The sequence below is a fragment of the Salvelinus namaycush genome, chromosome 31 (genome assembly GCF_016432855.1).
Source record: "Salvelinus namaycush isolate Seneca chromosome 31, SaNama_1.0, whole genome shotgun sequence".
Taxonomy (NCBI): domain Eukaryota; kingdom Metazoa; phylum Chordata; class Actinopteri; order Salmoniformes; family Salmonidae; genus Salvelinus; species Salvelinus namaycush.
This window is the reverse complement of record NC_052337.1, coordinates 17,341,283-17,356,604: the sequence shown is the minus strand read 5'-3', so window position 1 is coordinate 17,356,604 and position 15,322 is coordinate 17,341,283. Positions and strand designations below refer to the sequence as shown.

Genomic DNA, 15,322 nt, shown 5'->3' with positions numbered 1-15,322 from the left:
ATAATGGAGGCAAGGGTATGATAAAGTAATTATGATTCAGACAGTCTTCAAAGACATGAATTTCCCTTATTCAAACCCCTCTGGTCCTTTTCCCTTATACTGTCTTAATTCAGCGTAGCACCTTTAAACTATTTATCAACCTTTATTCAACCTTTATTCAAGGGAAGCCTATGTGTCATCTCAACTTTGGTGCAGCAATAGGGGATTCAGTTACAGAAGAGACTGTTTATCTGAAGGGGTTCGGTGGGTGATACGGGCCTCGGAGCCTGTTGCTTGACATGGGGATTAGCCTAGGTTGGTGAAATTCTATTATTTTATCTGAAGATTGAGCCTGTAACTGTCTGCCAAAGAAATTAGCAGAAAACACAAACATAAGACTTTGCAAAGAAATAACTTCAGACCTATAAATTGTTCCTGTTCCGAAGTCATTATAAATGGAGGTAAACAGGTCAAGAGAAAAGGTGGAGGTTTACAATGAAAACTGTGATGGAGGACATTGGGCAAAATGCTACCAAAACAGCTACCTGAAGCCGTCATTTCACATAAAGCTTTTTAATCCGTCAGGAGCCTGTGAAGAAATAACAAGGCTGTAACTTCCACATCCAACCGGGAGCAAGAACCTCTCTAGGTTATTGTGTTAATGTGATGCTGCTTATAAAACGCCAACAAAGGACCCATGCATTCTTCCCATTCTTTTGTTGGTGTTTCTGTTTTGCAGTAAGTGTGTGTGTGTGTGTCCACCAGGTATCCACCCATAAGTGTTGTACTTTGCACAGGAGGTTGGTGGCACCTTAATTGGGGAGGATGGGCTCATGGTAATGGCTGGAGCAGAATCAGTGGAATGGTATCAAATACATTAAAAAAACACATGGTTTCCATTTACTCCGTTCCAGACATTATTATGAGCCGTCCTCCCCTCAGCAGCCTCCACTATCGATATGAGATGAATAGGGAGAGGTTTTCGACTACCATTAAGCCAAATCAGGACACCTTTCATTGAGGTGTTGCTTTGAGAGTGAGTTGGTTCTCCCTGCCTTGCACAGAGCATGTGGGTTTTTTCTTTGTGCCAATGTCAGCCCTTTTTAATGACATGGGGTCTCCATGCTCTCTCAAATTCAAGCCAGACCAAAAGAGAGTGGTCCCGCCACAGACGCCGCTCCAACCAGCCCCCAGAGGCTCAGTAAAACAGGGAATGGGCTCCAACATGAAAGTTCGCCCCTGAGGATCTAATCACCCCCCTGGCCCCACTCCCCTTCCCCAGTCAGCCTGTGTGCCGCTGACCACAAGAAAGGACCTGGGGGCTGAGACGAGGGGATGTGGGGTCGGGGTAAAGATTGGGGGTGCAGCTGGCTTGCTCAGCTGGAGAGGTAGCGGTCCATGGCAAAAAATAGGATTGTGAATTTGGCATGATTATTTTATTGCACTGTGATCATGAAAAGATGTTGCCCAGGCAAGCAGCCCCACTGGCACATACAGTACAGTGCACATACAGTACAGTACACATACTTTTCCAGGAGGGATGTCACAGTATGGCCTTAAGCACCTTCTGTTGTTTAGTGCTTCAGTGAATACAATGCAGTTCCTGTCCACCGAGGCAGGAGTGGGGAATACAATATGCTTAGTGAAGTCTTTTATGGTCCACTGAAGCTCATCAATCACGTGCTACAGTAGGCTAACTGTTGTCTTCATCTCTCAATGTTTTGGTATTTCCCCATTTGCCCTTCATGGGGGAATCTTTGAGGTTTACTCATATGGAGAGTCAACACATCAAAAGTCCCTCAGTTATTTATAACCAGAATTGCTCTCTCTCTTTTGTACCAGGTGGTCTCATGGCCAGGAGTTGGTCACCACTGGCTGGTCTAACTGAAAGAGATGGCTTATGGGCCTTTTGACTAGTTTATTAGCCTGTAAGCCTTTGTGAGTCATTCTCTGTGGGGAGGCACTGTGGTCATGTGAAGGGAATGGGATTATTATCTAATGATAACATATCACTTGTGAAACTCAGCACCTGTGATATAGTTGCTGGTTTAAGCAAACTTATCAACATCAGCATTTGATATTGCACACAACGGGATGTTTTGGGTCACACTCCATATAGCATCACTGGGTCTTGGTTCAACACACTTGTGATCTTGGCGTTTGGTTAAAGCTACAGTCTGGGATTTGCGATGTATACCAAAACAAGTGCGATGTGGGGACTCCAGTTTGTTGTTTCTCTAATCGCTGACTGTAGCTTTAATGCTGTAGCCCAGCTGCAAGTCATTGAGATGAGTAAGCACGTCAACCTGATAAGAGATGTAACAGTCTCACATAAATGCTCTGGATCACCAATCCCATCCAAACCTCAGAAAACTAAAAGTGTGTGAATCATACTAATTTCCTCCTCGATTAAACACCACAAGCAATGCCACACACTGAGAAGAAATGAACTAGTCCAGTTATAGGCTACATAACCACAGAGTAACTTTGGACACTAGTTCTAAATAAAGACCTTGTGCTGTGTACAGATGTAGGATCTTAATTTGATCACCCTATTGCAGGAGAACATTCTTGTAATGCAGGAAATGTAAAATGTGTAGTATTTTTGAGGTTTAAAAAGGCCTCTGAAGTTTCTAATTTCCACTTTGAAATTTCAGACTTGATTTTCCCTTACGAGAAAAGGTATCAACCCCTACAAATATGTCCATGCATTATAATCCACATAATAATTCAAATGTTCTGATCGGATTATTTTCTTGCTGTAGCAAACTGGCACAAATGAAGATCCTATGTCTGTACATTCTGGTATTTGGGATGCATACCAAAACAAGTGCATGGTGGGGACTCCAGTTTGTTGTTTTTCTAATCACAGACTATAGCTTTAATGCTGTAGCCCAGCTGCAAGTCATTGAGATGAGTAAGCACGTCTACCTGATAAGAGATGTAACAGCCTCAAATAAATTCCCTGAATCACCAATCCACTTAGCCTTGTAAAGCCGACTGATCCCGTGAGCTTACATTAAATGCTGCACGGATATATCTGTGCTGCTAGTTCTAAATTAATGCAGAAATAGACAGGCCATGTCTTCAGCCCTTGTTTTCACAGACCTTGTGCTGTGTATTGACTTGGAATGGAAGAAAAGTGCCTGGCTTACTATCAGTATCAATATTAAATCTCTAAGAGCCTTGGGGGTATTGTGTAACTGTAGTGGTGCTCCTCATCAAAATCACAAACAGGACACAAGTGGCAAATGAATAGGGCAAACCAAAAACACATCAAACAATGGTTCTGTCTGCTTGTGCGTTTTTCCTGCAGCCCACAGGTTCAATTTGCTTACGATACCTGACTGATGTTTAATTAATGTGTCCCCTATGGCGACGACTCTCTCCAGGCATTCACCACCACCTCAGAGGCTTAAATTGCAAGAATGTATGGAAAAATATTTACAAGCCATCCATGCTTAAGATGAAGCCTTAATGGAACACTTTGTTTTCATCACTCTTTGTGTTTATACTGAACCATACTTTCTACCTTCTCCTAATACAATATGTGCTTATGGATTAAACTATTTTGACTCATCACATATGCTGCTGCTACTGTCTATTATACAGTATATCCTGCTGCCTAGTCACATAACCCCTACCTATATGCACATATCTACCTCAATTACTTCTTACCTTTGCACTTCTAATCGGTACTGGTACCCTGTCTACATAGCGAAGGTATCGTTACTCTTTGTCTATTTATTCCTCGTGTTATTTTTTTTTTTTTGAATTCTCTCTGCATTGTTGGGAAGGGCCGTAAGTAAGCGTTTCATTGTCAGTCTACACTTGTTGTTTACGAATCATGTGACAAATACAATTTGATTTGATATGCTTCAATAAGAGTTTTACAGAACACACATATTACAAATAAATGATAATTAACAACTTGGGAGTTATTATATTACAGAACCTTGAAATGGCATATTCTTTCGTTTAATCACAATTTGATAAATTGCTGAGGGTTGACTTATTTTCCGCTAGACTTTCAGCGTCATCATGTGGCCATCAAAGGTAATACATCAGCGAATGACCGATTGAAGATTTTTTTTTTATTTGACTACAGTAAAGTGAGTACGGTTACATGCGCACAATAATGCGATTATTGTGGATAGTCAGATTAATATAATAGTTCGATTAAAACGTTTACATGCTTTGCAAGAATAACGATTTCCCTAATAATCCTGTTTACATGGACACATCTGAAATCAGGCAACCTGATGCCACGCTGATAAATGCAGAAAATGCAGAAAATCGCCAATCAAAATAGACGTTCTACCACAGCGACCATGTTATTTTTGTGAAGCATATTTTATTCTGATTTCGGACATATAAAGTTTATATGTGAAAACTACTTCTAAAACGCATACAACCACTTGTTAGGAAGCTTATTATAGCTCAATGTTCCGAACTCGCGTAAATAAGGGTCCCTTTTTTCCATTTTCGCCTAAAATGGCATACCCAAATTTTAACTGCCTGTAGCTCAGGACCTGAAGCAAAGGAGATGCATATTCTTGATACCATTTGAAAGGAAACATTTTGAAGTTTGTGGAAATGTGACATGAATGTAGGAGAATATAACACATTAGATCTGGTAAAAGATAATACAAAGAAAAAAGCATGCGGTGTTTTTGTACCATCAACTTTGAAATGCAAGAGAAAGGCCATAATGTATTATTCCAGCCCAGGCGCAATTTAGATTCTGGCCACTAGATGGCAGCAGTGTATGTGCAATGTTTTAGGCTGATCCAATGAACCATTGCATTTCTGTTATAATTTTTGTATCAAGACTGCCCAAATGTGCCTAATTGGTTTATGAATAACTTTCTAAATTCATAACTGTGCACTCCTCAAACAATAGCATGGTATTATTTCACTGTAATATCTACTGTAAATTGGACAGTGCAGTTAGATTAAAAATAATTTAAGCTTTCTGCCAATATCACATATGTCTATGTCCTAGGAAATCTTCTTGTTACTTACAACCTCATGCTAATCGCATTAGCCTACGTTAGCTCAACTGTACCGCGGGGGACCCACCGATCCTGTTAAAGAGGGAGGCTCGCTCGGCTGGTGCTAGCACATGCGCAGATCAAATACACTGCTGGAACGCCGATTAAGGTGTTTATATGTTCTAATAATTAGAAAGATTGCTCAGAAAACCATGTGTTTAATGGATGTATGCTTACTTTGATGTTGCCCGTACACCGATTAAAATGAGCAGAGTTAAGTGGTTACATGACTATTGTATAATCTGCCTACTGCCATAATCAGTTTAATATCAAATTATTAGTGTGCATGTGGTTCTGATGAAAATCTATGTGTAGCTAGATACTTTGTTGACCAGTCAGTATAACTGCAGTATACTGCGTCCAAAAGAACACCGTTTTTGTTACTGCAGTAATTTTGCAGTGTACTGCAATTAGAATGCAGTTCAACTGCAGTTATTCTGCAGTTACTGTGTACAAAATACTATAGTCGACTGCAGTTACTGCACTTTTACTGTAGTTTCAAAACTGCAATTTTTGTAAGGGATTGGCTAGTTCAACAGAGATTTGGGGACACTGGAACGTCACTGAAAGCTTGTCATGCTTGCCTAATCTTATTATGCAGTCAGAGAAACGTCTAGAAAGTGTTCATAATCTGTTTACCTGTTCTCTACAACTGTTGTCAGAGTTTTAGAATTAAGAATTAACAAAGTACCTATTTTGTTTGTAACGTGATTTAAAAAAAAAATGCATCGTTGTACTGAACTCCAGGAAATCGGTAATCACATTTTAAAGTTATTTTTACTTATACCTACTCGTACAAATGCGCATGCGCTCCAGACAATCCACACAAGGTCACTGGCACGTGTGCATGCTGTCATCAAGACCTAATCACGTTACAACAGCCTTTGGAAGAAGACTCTTTATATAAACGACGACAAGTTTACCCTGGCAGAAACAGCTTGAAGTGGTAAAGAACATCTGCATCAAAAATGGCAAGAGGAAGTCGCAGTGCCAGTCGTTCTTCGGCACCAGCCAGGTAATGTGTTTTCAACGATTATGCAACCGAGTCAGATGACGGTTTAATTACAAAGTTACAGCCTCGTTTGCGTAGCATTTTACTGGTTATTGTAGTATATACCTATTGTAATTGGATGACACACAACTGTTTTAGAAATACAGCCTAAATCTACTGCCAAATCACTTTTACACTTCTCCTAATAGCAGAGGTCCTGTCATTTTTCAGTTCTTGACCCCAAGGGCACTGGGTAGGTCAACATTTCCTAGTGAAGTTTGCACAAGCCAAATACCAAGTTATGCCATTCAACTTCAATAAATGTTTCTTATTGTCATTCAGAAGATGTTTTGCCTGTATTCATCCTAGATTATGGTAATCTATTTGGGTTTATATGATTAGAGCTCAGCTGCTTACTAATGTATCAGGTGATGTGCAGGGATGCCTGATGCAACAAAATAACAATTGTAATCAGTGCAAGTGATGTCAGAGCGATGATGTTGCATCAGTCTGACCCCCCTCCCCCTATAGTTATGTAGCTGTTCTGTTTTTAGAGGCCATGTTGGCTTCATTGTGTTTTTAAAAAATATTTCCAGCTCAGCTCCGACCTATCATCCCCCGGCCCCAGTCGCTCCAGCCCCGTCAGCCCTGGCTGTTCCTGCCGCACCCCAAGGACCCGGCCTAATGGCCCAGATGGCCACCACCGCGGCCGGGGTGGCAGTGGGCTCTGCCATGGGCCATGTCATGGGCAGTGCCATCACCGGCGCCTTCAGTGGTGGCAGCCCTGAGACAGCCAGACCCGCCGCCAGCACATACCAGGTGAGCAGGTCAGGGGGCTGTTGAGAAACTGTGAACGGAAATAGGCAGTGTTACAATACTCCTAAATGTCTTTCTATTCTTCAGAAACATTGACAGGGGATAGAACTAGATTAGTTTTCACCGTAGGCTATTGCTTTCACCAAAGCAATGGACTAGAAGGAAGTTTTGGTCTATTCAGGTTGGGACATTGTACTGGTGAGGTCTTCCCAAATTCTTACCTACATTCAATTTGTTTGACAAAAAGGTATGTTGTCTGGAAAGAACAACAGCCAAAAATAAGATGTACCGTTTCTGTCTGTTCTGACAGTACTACATTTGGTGTGGCCGTTGGACAGCAGAGGATGTCTCTAAGAGGCATTACTGACTTTGGCAACCATGGTGATGATAAGCTACTGCCCTAAGTGATTTGACCCTTCAGCTTTCAAATTGTATTTTAAAATTTAACCTAACAGCGTTGTTGGACATTCAGTATTGTGTGGTTGAAGAACTGAAAGAACTCTCTTAAGTGTGCAAAAAACAGATGGAGGGATCTTGGGTATTTAAAAATGTGACGTCGCAGTTTGATATGTTGCAGTTTGGTTTCTTGATAGCATTTCTGAAAATAGAACTAGACCTGTCCTAGAAAGCTGAAGAAAGGAGTTTGGGCTAAGTGAGCTCATGCTAGCTACATTTACATTTCAGTAATTTAGCAGACGCTCTTATCCAGACTGACTTACAGGAGCAATTGGGGTTAAGTGCCTTGCTCAAGGGCACAGACAGATTCACCTATTTGGTTCTGGGATTCGAAGCAGCAACCTTTCAGTTACTGGCCTAATGCTCTTAGCTTCCTGGCTGCCTTCCGCCCAAGAAGAGTCACATTAGACTCCTTGATGTCAGACATTGAGTCTAGACGAAAACAGAGCGTCATCTGGCGCTGACAGTGTTACAATATCTATGCCTACTAGTTGCAAACAATGAAGGATCTATTGTTTAAAGGAAGCATGGGATGTCTTGAAAAGTGACATGACTCCAAAAAGTGGTTGTTGTATTGATTCTATGTTATAGTTTATGAATTTGACTGTGCTAAGTATTAAATCATGTCAACCTGCCCTTGCGGTTTTGGATGCTGAATATCATGTAGGACTAGCCATAGCAAAGGAAGGCTCTAGATACACAAGCAACATTTTTAAGCTAGCTTGTCAATACTGTCCTATGAAATCTATGCAGAATCAGTTTAAAGGTGAACTATGCAGAAATTATTTTACATGAATATAGCTTATATAGCTTATATGAATATAGCTTGGAACCAGTCACTCTTCAGTAAACAAGCACTTTTATAGCTTCAACAGTGTTTAATATGTTAATTCTTCGATCAAACAATTGCACTTCTTCTATATCTGTCACACCCTGGCCTCTGTTATATTGATTTTCTTTATTAGTTTAGTTAGGTCAGGGTGTGACATGGGGGATGTTTGTGTGTTTTTTCTAGTTTAGGGTGTGTGTATTGTTTAGGGGGTTTTGTAGTAGGTATGGGGTAGTGTTCAGTGTAGGTGTTTAGGAAAGTCTATGGTTGCCTGATTTGGTTCTCAATCAGAGACAGCTGTTTATTGTTGTCTCTGATTGGGAGCCATATTTAAGGCAGCCATAGGCTTTAGGTGTTTGTGGGTAATTGTCTATGTCTAACGTTAGTAGCTGTGTGTGCACTTTCGTTTGTAGCTTCACGTTCGTGGTTTATTGTTTTTTTGTATTAGTTTGTATAGTGTTCGTTTTGTCTTCATCTCCAATAAAAGAAGATGTATTCATATCACTCTGCGTTTTGGTCCGATCCATGCTCCTCCTCAGACGAGGAGGAGAACGAACGTGACAGAATTACCCACCAACAAAGGATCAAGCAGCGGTGTAACGGGAGAAAGCAACAGGACCCACCTACACAGGATTTCTGGACATGGGAGGAGATACTGGACGGTAAAGGGCCATGGGCTCAACATGGAGAATATCGCCGCCCTCGTGAAGAGCTGGAGGCAGCTAAAGCCGAGAGGCGGCGGTATGAGGAGGCAGCACGGAAACAGGAGAAGGATCTGGGCTACACTACGTGGGAAGAGATCGACAGATGGGCGATCGACCCTAAGAGAGTGCCGGAGCCCGCCTGGGATTCTCTGGCGCAGTGCGAGGAGGGATACCGGCGAATGGAGGCAGCACGGCGAAACGGTAGGAAGCCCAAGAGACATCCCAAAAAAATTCTTGGGGAGGGGCATTTGGAACAGTCGGCGAAATTGAGGGGTGAGTCTGAGATTGTCGAGGATTTATTGGACAGATTGGAGGAGAGTGAACGAAGGGGAGATTATGAGACATTCGAGGAGTTGTTGACGAAATTGGAGGAGAGTGAAGAGAGAGAGCTGTTGATTTGGCAGAGTATGCATGGCATTCTCCCTGAGGAGCGTGTTAGCTGTCCGATGCCACCTGTGTCAGTTCCTCGTACTCAGCCTGAAACTCGTGTTAAAGTTCCGGAAGATTTGATGCCGGCTATACACACCAGGTCTCCAGTACATCTTTACAACCCGGTGTGTCCTGTTACTGCTCCCCGCACTAGCCTTGAGGTGCGTGTCTCCAGTCCGGTACCACCAGTTCCGGCACCACGCACCAAGCCTCATGTGCGTCTCCAGAGCCCTGTACGCACTGATCCTTCTCCTCGCACTCGCCCTGAGGTGCGTGCCCTCAGCCCGGTACCACCAGTCCCGGTACCACGCACCAGTCCTATAGTGCGCCTCGAGAACTCAGTGTGCCCTGTTCCTGCTCCCCGCACTAGCCTGAAGGTGCGTGTCCTTAGCCCGGTACCTCCAGTTCCGGTACCACGCATCAGGCCTACAGTGCGTCTCAGCCGGCCAGAGTCTGCCGTCTGTCCAGCGGCGCCTGAACTGCCCGTCTGCCCAACGGCACCTGAACTGCCCGTCTGCCCAACGGCGCCTGAACTGCTCGTCTGCCCAACGGCGCCTGAACTGCCCGTCTGCCCAACGCCGTCTGAACTGTCCGTCTGCCAAGCGCCGCATGAACTGCCCGTCTGTACTGAGCCTTCAAAGCCGCCCGTCTGTACTGAGCCTGCAAAGCCGCCCGTCTGCCATGAGCCTTCAGAACCGTCCGCCAGACAGGAGCCGCTAGAGCTTTCCGCCAGACAGGATCGGCCAGAGCCTTCCGCCAGACAGGATCGGCCAGAGCCTTCCGCCAGACAGGATCGGCCAGAGCCTTCCGCCAGACAGGATCGGCCAGAGCCTTCCGCCAGACAGGATCGGCCAGAGCCTTCCGCCAGACAGGATCGGCCAGAGCCTTCCGCCAGACAGGATCGGCCAGAGCCGTCAGCGAGCCAGGATCGGCCAGAGCCGTCAGCCAGCCATGACCGGCCAGAGCCGTCAGCCAGCCATGACCGGCCAGAGCCGTCAGCCAGCCATGACCGGCCAGAGCCGTCAGCCAGCCATGACCGGCCAGAGCCGTCAGCCAGCCATGACCGGCCAGAGCCGTCAGCCAGCCATGACCGGCCAGAGCCGTCAGCCAGCCATGACCGGCCAGAGCCGTCAGCCAGCCATGACCGGCCAGAGCCGCCAGCCAGCCATGACCGGCCAGAGCCGCCAGCCAGCCATGACCGGCCAGAGCCGCCAGCCAGCCATGACCGGCCAGAGCCGCCAGCCAGCCAGGATGAGCCAGCAGTCAGCCAGGATCCGCCAGAGCCAGCAGTCAGCCAGGATCCGCCTGAGCTGCCCTCCAGTCATGAGCTGCCCTCCAGTCATGAGCTGCCCTCCAGTCATGAGCTGCCCTCCAGTCATGAGCTGCCCTCCAGTCATGAGCTGCCCTCCAGTCATGAGCTGCCCCTCAGTCATGAGCTGCCCCTCAGTCCGGAGCTGCCCCTCAGTCCGGAGCTGCCCCTCAGTCCGGAGCTGCCCCTCAGTCCGGAGCTGCCCCTCAGTCCGGAGCTGCCCCTCAGTCCGGAGCTGCCCCTCAGTCCGGAGCTGCCCCTCAGTCAGGCATTAAAATTCATCAGAGAATCCACACAGGAGAGAAACCTTATCTGTGGTCGATGTGGGAAGAGATTCACCTCATCATCTGTAAAACTTAAAATACATCAAAGACATCACACAAGAGAGAAACCATATGGCTGTGCTCAATGTGGAAAGAGTTTTGTTACATCTAGCCATCTGACTGCACACCAGAGAACACACACAGGAGTGCCCCTCAGTCCGGAGCTGCCCCTCAGTCCGGAGCTGCCCCTCAGTCCGGAGCTGCCCCTCAGTCCGGAGCTGCCCCTCAGTCCGGAGCTGCCCCTCAGTCCGGAGCTGCCCCTCAGTCCGGAGCTGCCCCTCCGTCCAGTGGCGCCCTCTGGGATGGTATTCAGTCCGGGACTCGCCGTTCCAAAGGCGCCACCAAAGCTGTTAGTGACTATGGTGGAGGGGGGTCCACGTCCCGCACCCGAGCCGCCACCATAGGAAGGCCCACCCGGACCCTCCCCTTCTGTGTCAGGTTTTGCGGCCGGAGTCCGCACCTTTGAGGGGGGGTACTGTCACACCCTGGCCTCTGTTATATTGATTTTCTTTATTAGTTTAGTTAGGTCAGGGTGTGACATGGGGGATGTTTGTGTGTTTTTTCTAGTTTAGGGTGTGTGTATTGTTTAGGGGGTTTTGTAGTAGGTATGGGGTAGTGTTCAGTGTAGGTGTTTAGGAAAGTCTATGGTTGCCTGATTTGGTTCTCAATCAGAGACAGCTGTTTATTGTTGTCTCTGATTGGGAGCCATATTTAAGGCAGCCATAGGCTTTAGGTGTTTGTGGGTAATTGTCTATGTCTAACGTTAGTAGCTGTGTGTGCACTTTCGTTTGTAGCTTCACGTTCGTGGTTTATTGTTTTTTGTATTAGTTTGTATAGTGTTCGTTTTGTCTTCATCTCCAATAAAAGAAGATGTATTCATATCACTCTGCGTTTTGGTCCGATCCATGCTCCTCCTCAGACGAGGAGGAGAACGAACGTGACAATATCATAGATATAAAGAGCAGGTGGATATCTTGCGTAATGTACATGAGATGGCATGGAGATTTAGATAATGTCTGTCACACTGTAGTCAAATCAGTGCTTGTTAATGGTAATGCAGATGTCTACAGTTGCTTTGACAGGTGACTTATTAAGTGTGTGTCCGTGCCATTACAGGAGGCCCCTCGACCTGCCTCATCCCAGCCGGGCCCATGCATGTTTGAGGTGCGACAGTTCCTGGACTGCGCCACCACTCAGGCTGACCTCAGCTTGTGTGAGGGCTTCAACGAGGCGCTCAAACAGTGCAAGGGCTCACACGGTAAGGCTCTCCTTAATGATTGGTAGCTAGGAATTATGAACACCCAATTGTATCACAGAACACTTGGTTAAACCAATGACTTAGAATAAATAGAACATGCAAGTCTACTCAATTTCTGCTCAAAGGAGTGATCTACAATTCTGTGGTATAACCATAAGATACAGTATTTGACAGATCTAGAAGATCAGAAGTTAAGACTTGTCTTTGCGTATTTTCAACACAAGACATTAGAGGTCGACCGATTAATCGGAATGGCCGATTAATTAGGGCCGATTTCAAGTTTTCATAACAATCGGAAATCGGTATTTGGCCGATTTTTTTTTTTAATTTCTCCCTTTTTCTTTTTACACCTTTATTTATCCTTTATTTAACTAGGCAAGTCAGTTAAGAACACATTCTTATTTTCAATGACGGCCTAGGAACGGTGGGTTAACTGCCTTGTTCAGGGGCAGAATGACAGATTTTTACCTTGTCAGCTCGGGGATTCGATCTTGCAACCTTACAGTTAACTAGTCCAACGCTCTAACCACCTGATTGCATTGCACTCCACGAGGAGACTGCCTGTTATGCGAATGCAGTAAGAAACCAAGGTAAGTTGCTAGCTAGCATTAAACTTATCTTATAAAAAAACAATCAATCAATCATAATCACTAGTTAACTACACATGGTTGATGATATTACTAGTTTATCTAGCGTGTCCTACGTTGCATATAATCGATGCGGTCCATATTCGCGAAAAAGGACTGTCGTTGCTCCAATGTGTACCTAACCATAAACATCAATGCCTTTCTTCAAATCAATACACAAGTATATATTTTTAAACCTGCATATTTAGTTAATATTGCCTGCTAACATGACTCGTTGCGAACTGTGAAGACTATTTCTTCCTAACAAAGCCAGCCAACTTCGCCAAACGGGGGATGATTTAACAAAAGCGCATTTGCAAAAAAAGCACAATCGTTGCACGACTGTACCTAACCATAAACATCAATGCATTTCTTAAAATCAATACACAGAAGTATATATTTTTAAACCTGCATATTTAGCTAAAAGAAATCCAGGTTAGCAGGCAATATTAACCAGGTGAAATTGTGTCACTTTTCTTGCGTTCATTGCACGCAGAGTCAGTGTATATGCAACAGTTTGGGCCGCCTAATTTGCCAGAATTTTACGTAATTATGACATAACATTGAAGGTTGTGCAATGTAACAGGAATATTTAGACTTAGGGATGCCACCCGTTAGATAAAATACGGAACGGTTCCGTATTTCACTGAAAGAATAAACGTCTTGTTTTCGAGATGATCGTTTCCGGATTCGACCATATTAATGACCTAAGGCTCGTATTTCTGTGTGTTATTATGTTATAATTAAGTCTATGATTTGATAGAGCAGTCTGACTGAGCGGTGGTAGGCACCAGCAGACTCGTAAGCAATCATTCAAACAGCACTTTCGTGCGTTTTGCCAGCAGCTCTTCACTGTGCTTCAAGCATTGAGCTGTTTATGACTTCAAGCCTATCAACTCCCTAGATTAGGCTGGTGTAACCGATGTGAAATGGCTAGCTAGTTAGCGGGGTGCTCGCTAATAGCGTTTCAAACGTCACTCGCTCTGAGACTTGGAGTGGTTGTTCCCCTTGCTCTGCATGGGTAACGCTGCTTCGAGGGTGGCTGTCGATGTGTTCCTGGTTCGAGCCCAGGTAGTGGCGAGGAGAGGGATGGAAGCTATACTGTTACACTGGCAATACTAAAGTGCCTATAAGAACATCCAATAGTCAAAGGTATATGAAATACAAATTGTATAGAGAGAAATAGTCCTATAATTCCTATAACAACTACAACCTAAAACTTCTTACCTGGGAATATTGAAGACTCATGTTAAAAGGAACCACCAGTGTTCATATGTTCTCATGTTCTGAGCAAGGAACTTAAACGTTAGCTTTTTTACATGGCACATATTGCACTTTTACTTTCTTCTCCAACACTTTGTTTTTGCATTATTTAAACCAAATTTAACATGTTTGATTATTTATTTGAGGCTAAATTGATTTTATTGATGTATTATATTAAGGTAAGTGTTCATTCAGTATTGTTGTAATTGTCATTATTACAAATTTAAAAAATTAAATAAAATCGGCCGATTAATCGGTATCGGCTTTTTTTTTGTCCTCCAATAATCGGTATCGGCGTTGAAAAATCATAATCGGTTGACCACTGCAAGACATGGATGTGCTTGCTTTGTTCAGTGTCTTGCATGTGCTTGTTTTATTTAATTTTTAAATCAACTTAGTATTTATCATTTTCTGAGCCCTAACTGTTTTGGAATATGATTTGCAGATTGTTATTTTACAAATGAATTGACCTTGTCTTTGGTTGTTTTTCCTTCAGATGTGACATCAATGGTTTGAGCGAGGATGTTGTGAGTCAAAACAAGACACCATGTTTGGATAAATACCTACTGTAGACAGATGAGCCACTCGGTCATGAAATAAACTCTATTCAACTAACTCTCCACTATTACAAGAAAGAAATTATGTTTGTTGACATGTAAGGAAATGTGTGCTGTTTGATTATTTTGGTAATGTATATGATATTGTGAAATAAAGAGCTGCTGTTTACTTTCTGCTGGAGGCCTGTTTAGTCTTTCACTTTTTTAAAGTAAGGATGGAAATTTGTCCTTTGGTCTGGAGTCCAAATTGGAGATTTTTGGTTCCAACCGCCATGTCTTTGTGAGATGCGGTGTGGATGAACGGATGATGTCCGCATGTGTATTTCCCACCGTAAAGCATGGAGGAGGAGGTGTGATGGTGCTTTGCTGGTGACAGTCTGTGAGTTAATTAGAATTCAAGGCACACTTAACCATCATGTCTACCACAGCATTCTGCAGCGATAAACCTTACCATCTACCATACTATCATTTGTTTTTCAACAGGACAATGACCAAACACACCTCCAGGCTGTGTAGTGGATATTTTACTACGAAGGAGAGTGATAGAGTGCTGCATCAGACGACCTGGCCTCCACAATCCCCCGACCTCAACCAAATTGAGATGGTTTGGGATGAGTTGGACCGCAGAGTGAAGGAAAAGCAGCCAACAAGTGCTCAGCATATGTGGGAACTCCTTCAAGACTGTTGGAAAAGTATTCCAGGTGAAGCTGGTTGAGAGAATGCTAAGA

At 44.2% G+C, this 15,322-nt stretch overlaps 1 protein-coding gene across 2 annotated transcripts; it reads left to right on the top strand.

The window, feature by feature from the left end:
- The first annotated feature begins 5,837 nt into the window (after positions 1–5,837).
- LOC120025888 (coiled-coil-helix-coiled-coil-helix domain-containing protein 10, mitochondrial-like) lies at positions 5,838–15,111 on the top strand. Of its 2 annotated transcripts, none has more exons than XM_038970602.1 (4): positions 5,838–6,048; positions 6,621–6,843; positions 12,007–12,148; positions 15,078–15,111. In XM_038970602.1, exons 1-4 carry the CDS (start codon positions 6,002–6,004, stop codon positions 15,083–15,085), a joined length of 420 nt encoding a protein of 139 aa, XP_038826530.1. In that variant the 5' UTR covers positions 5,838–6,001; the 3' UTR covers positions 15,086–15,111. The 2 variants fall into 2 exon arrangements, with proteins under 2 accessions (XP_038826530.1, XP_038826529.1); XM_038970601.1 differs by lacking the exon at positions 15,078–15,111 and adding an exon at positions 14,534–14,770 and having other exon boundaries at positions 5,839–6,048.
- The last annotated feature ends 211 nt before the right edge of the window (positions 15,112–15,322 follow it).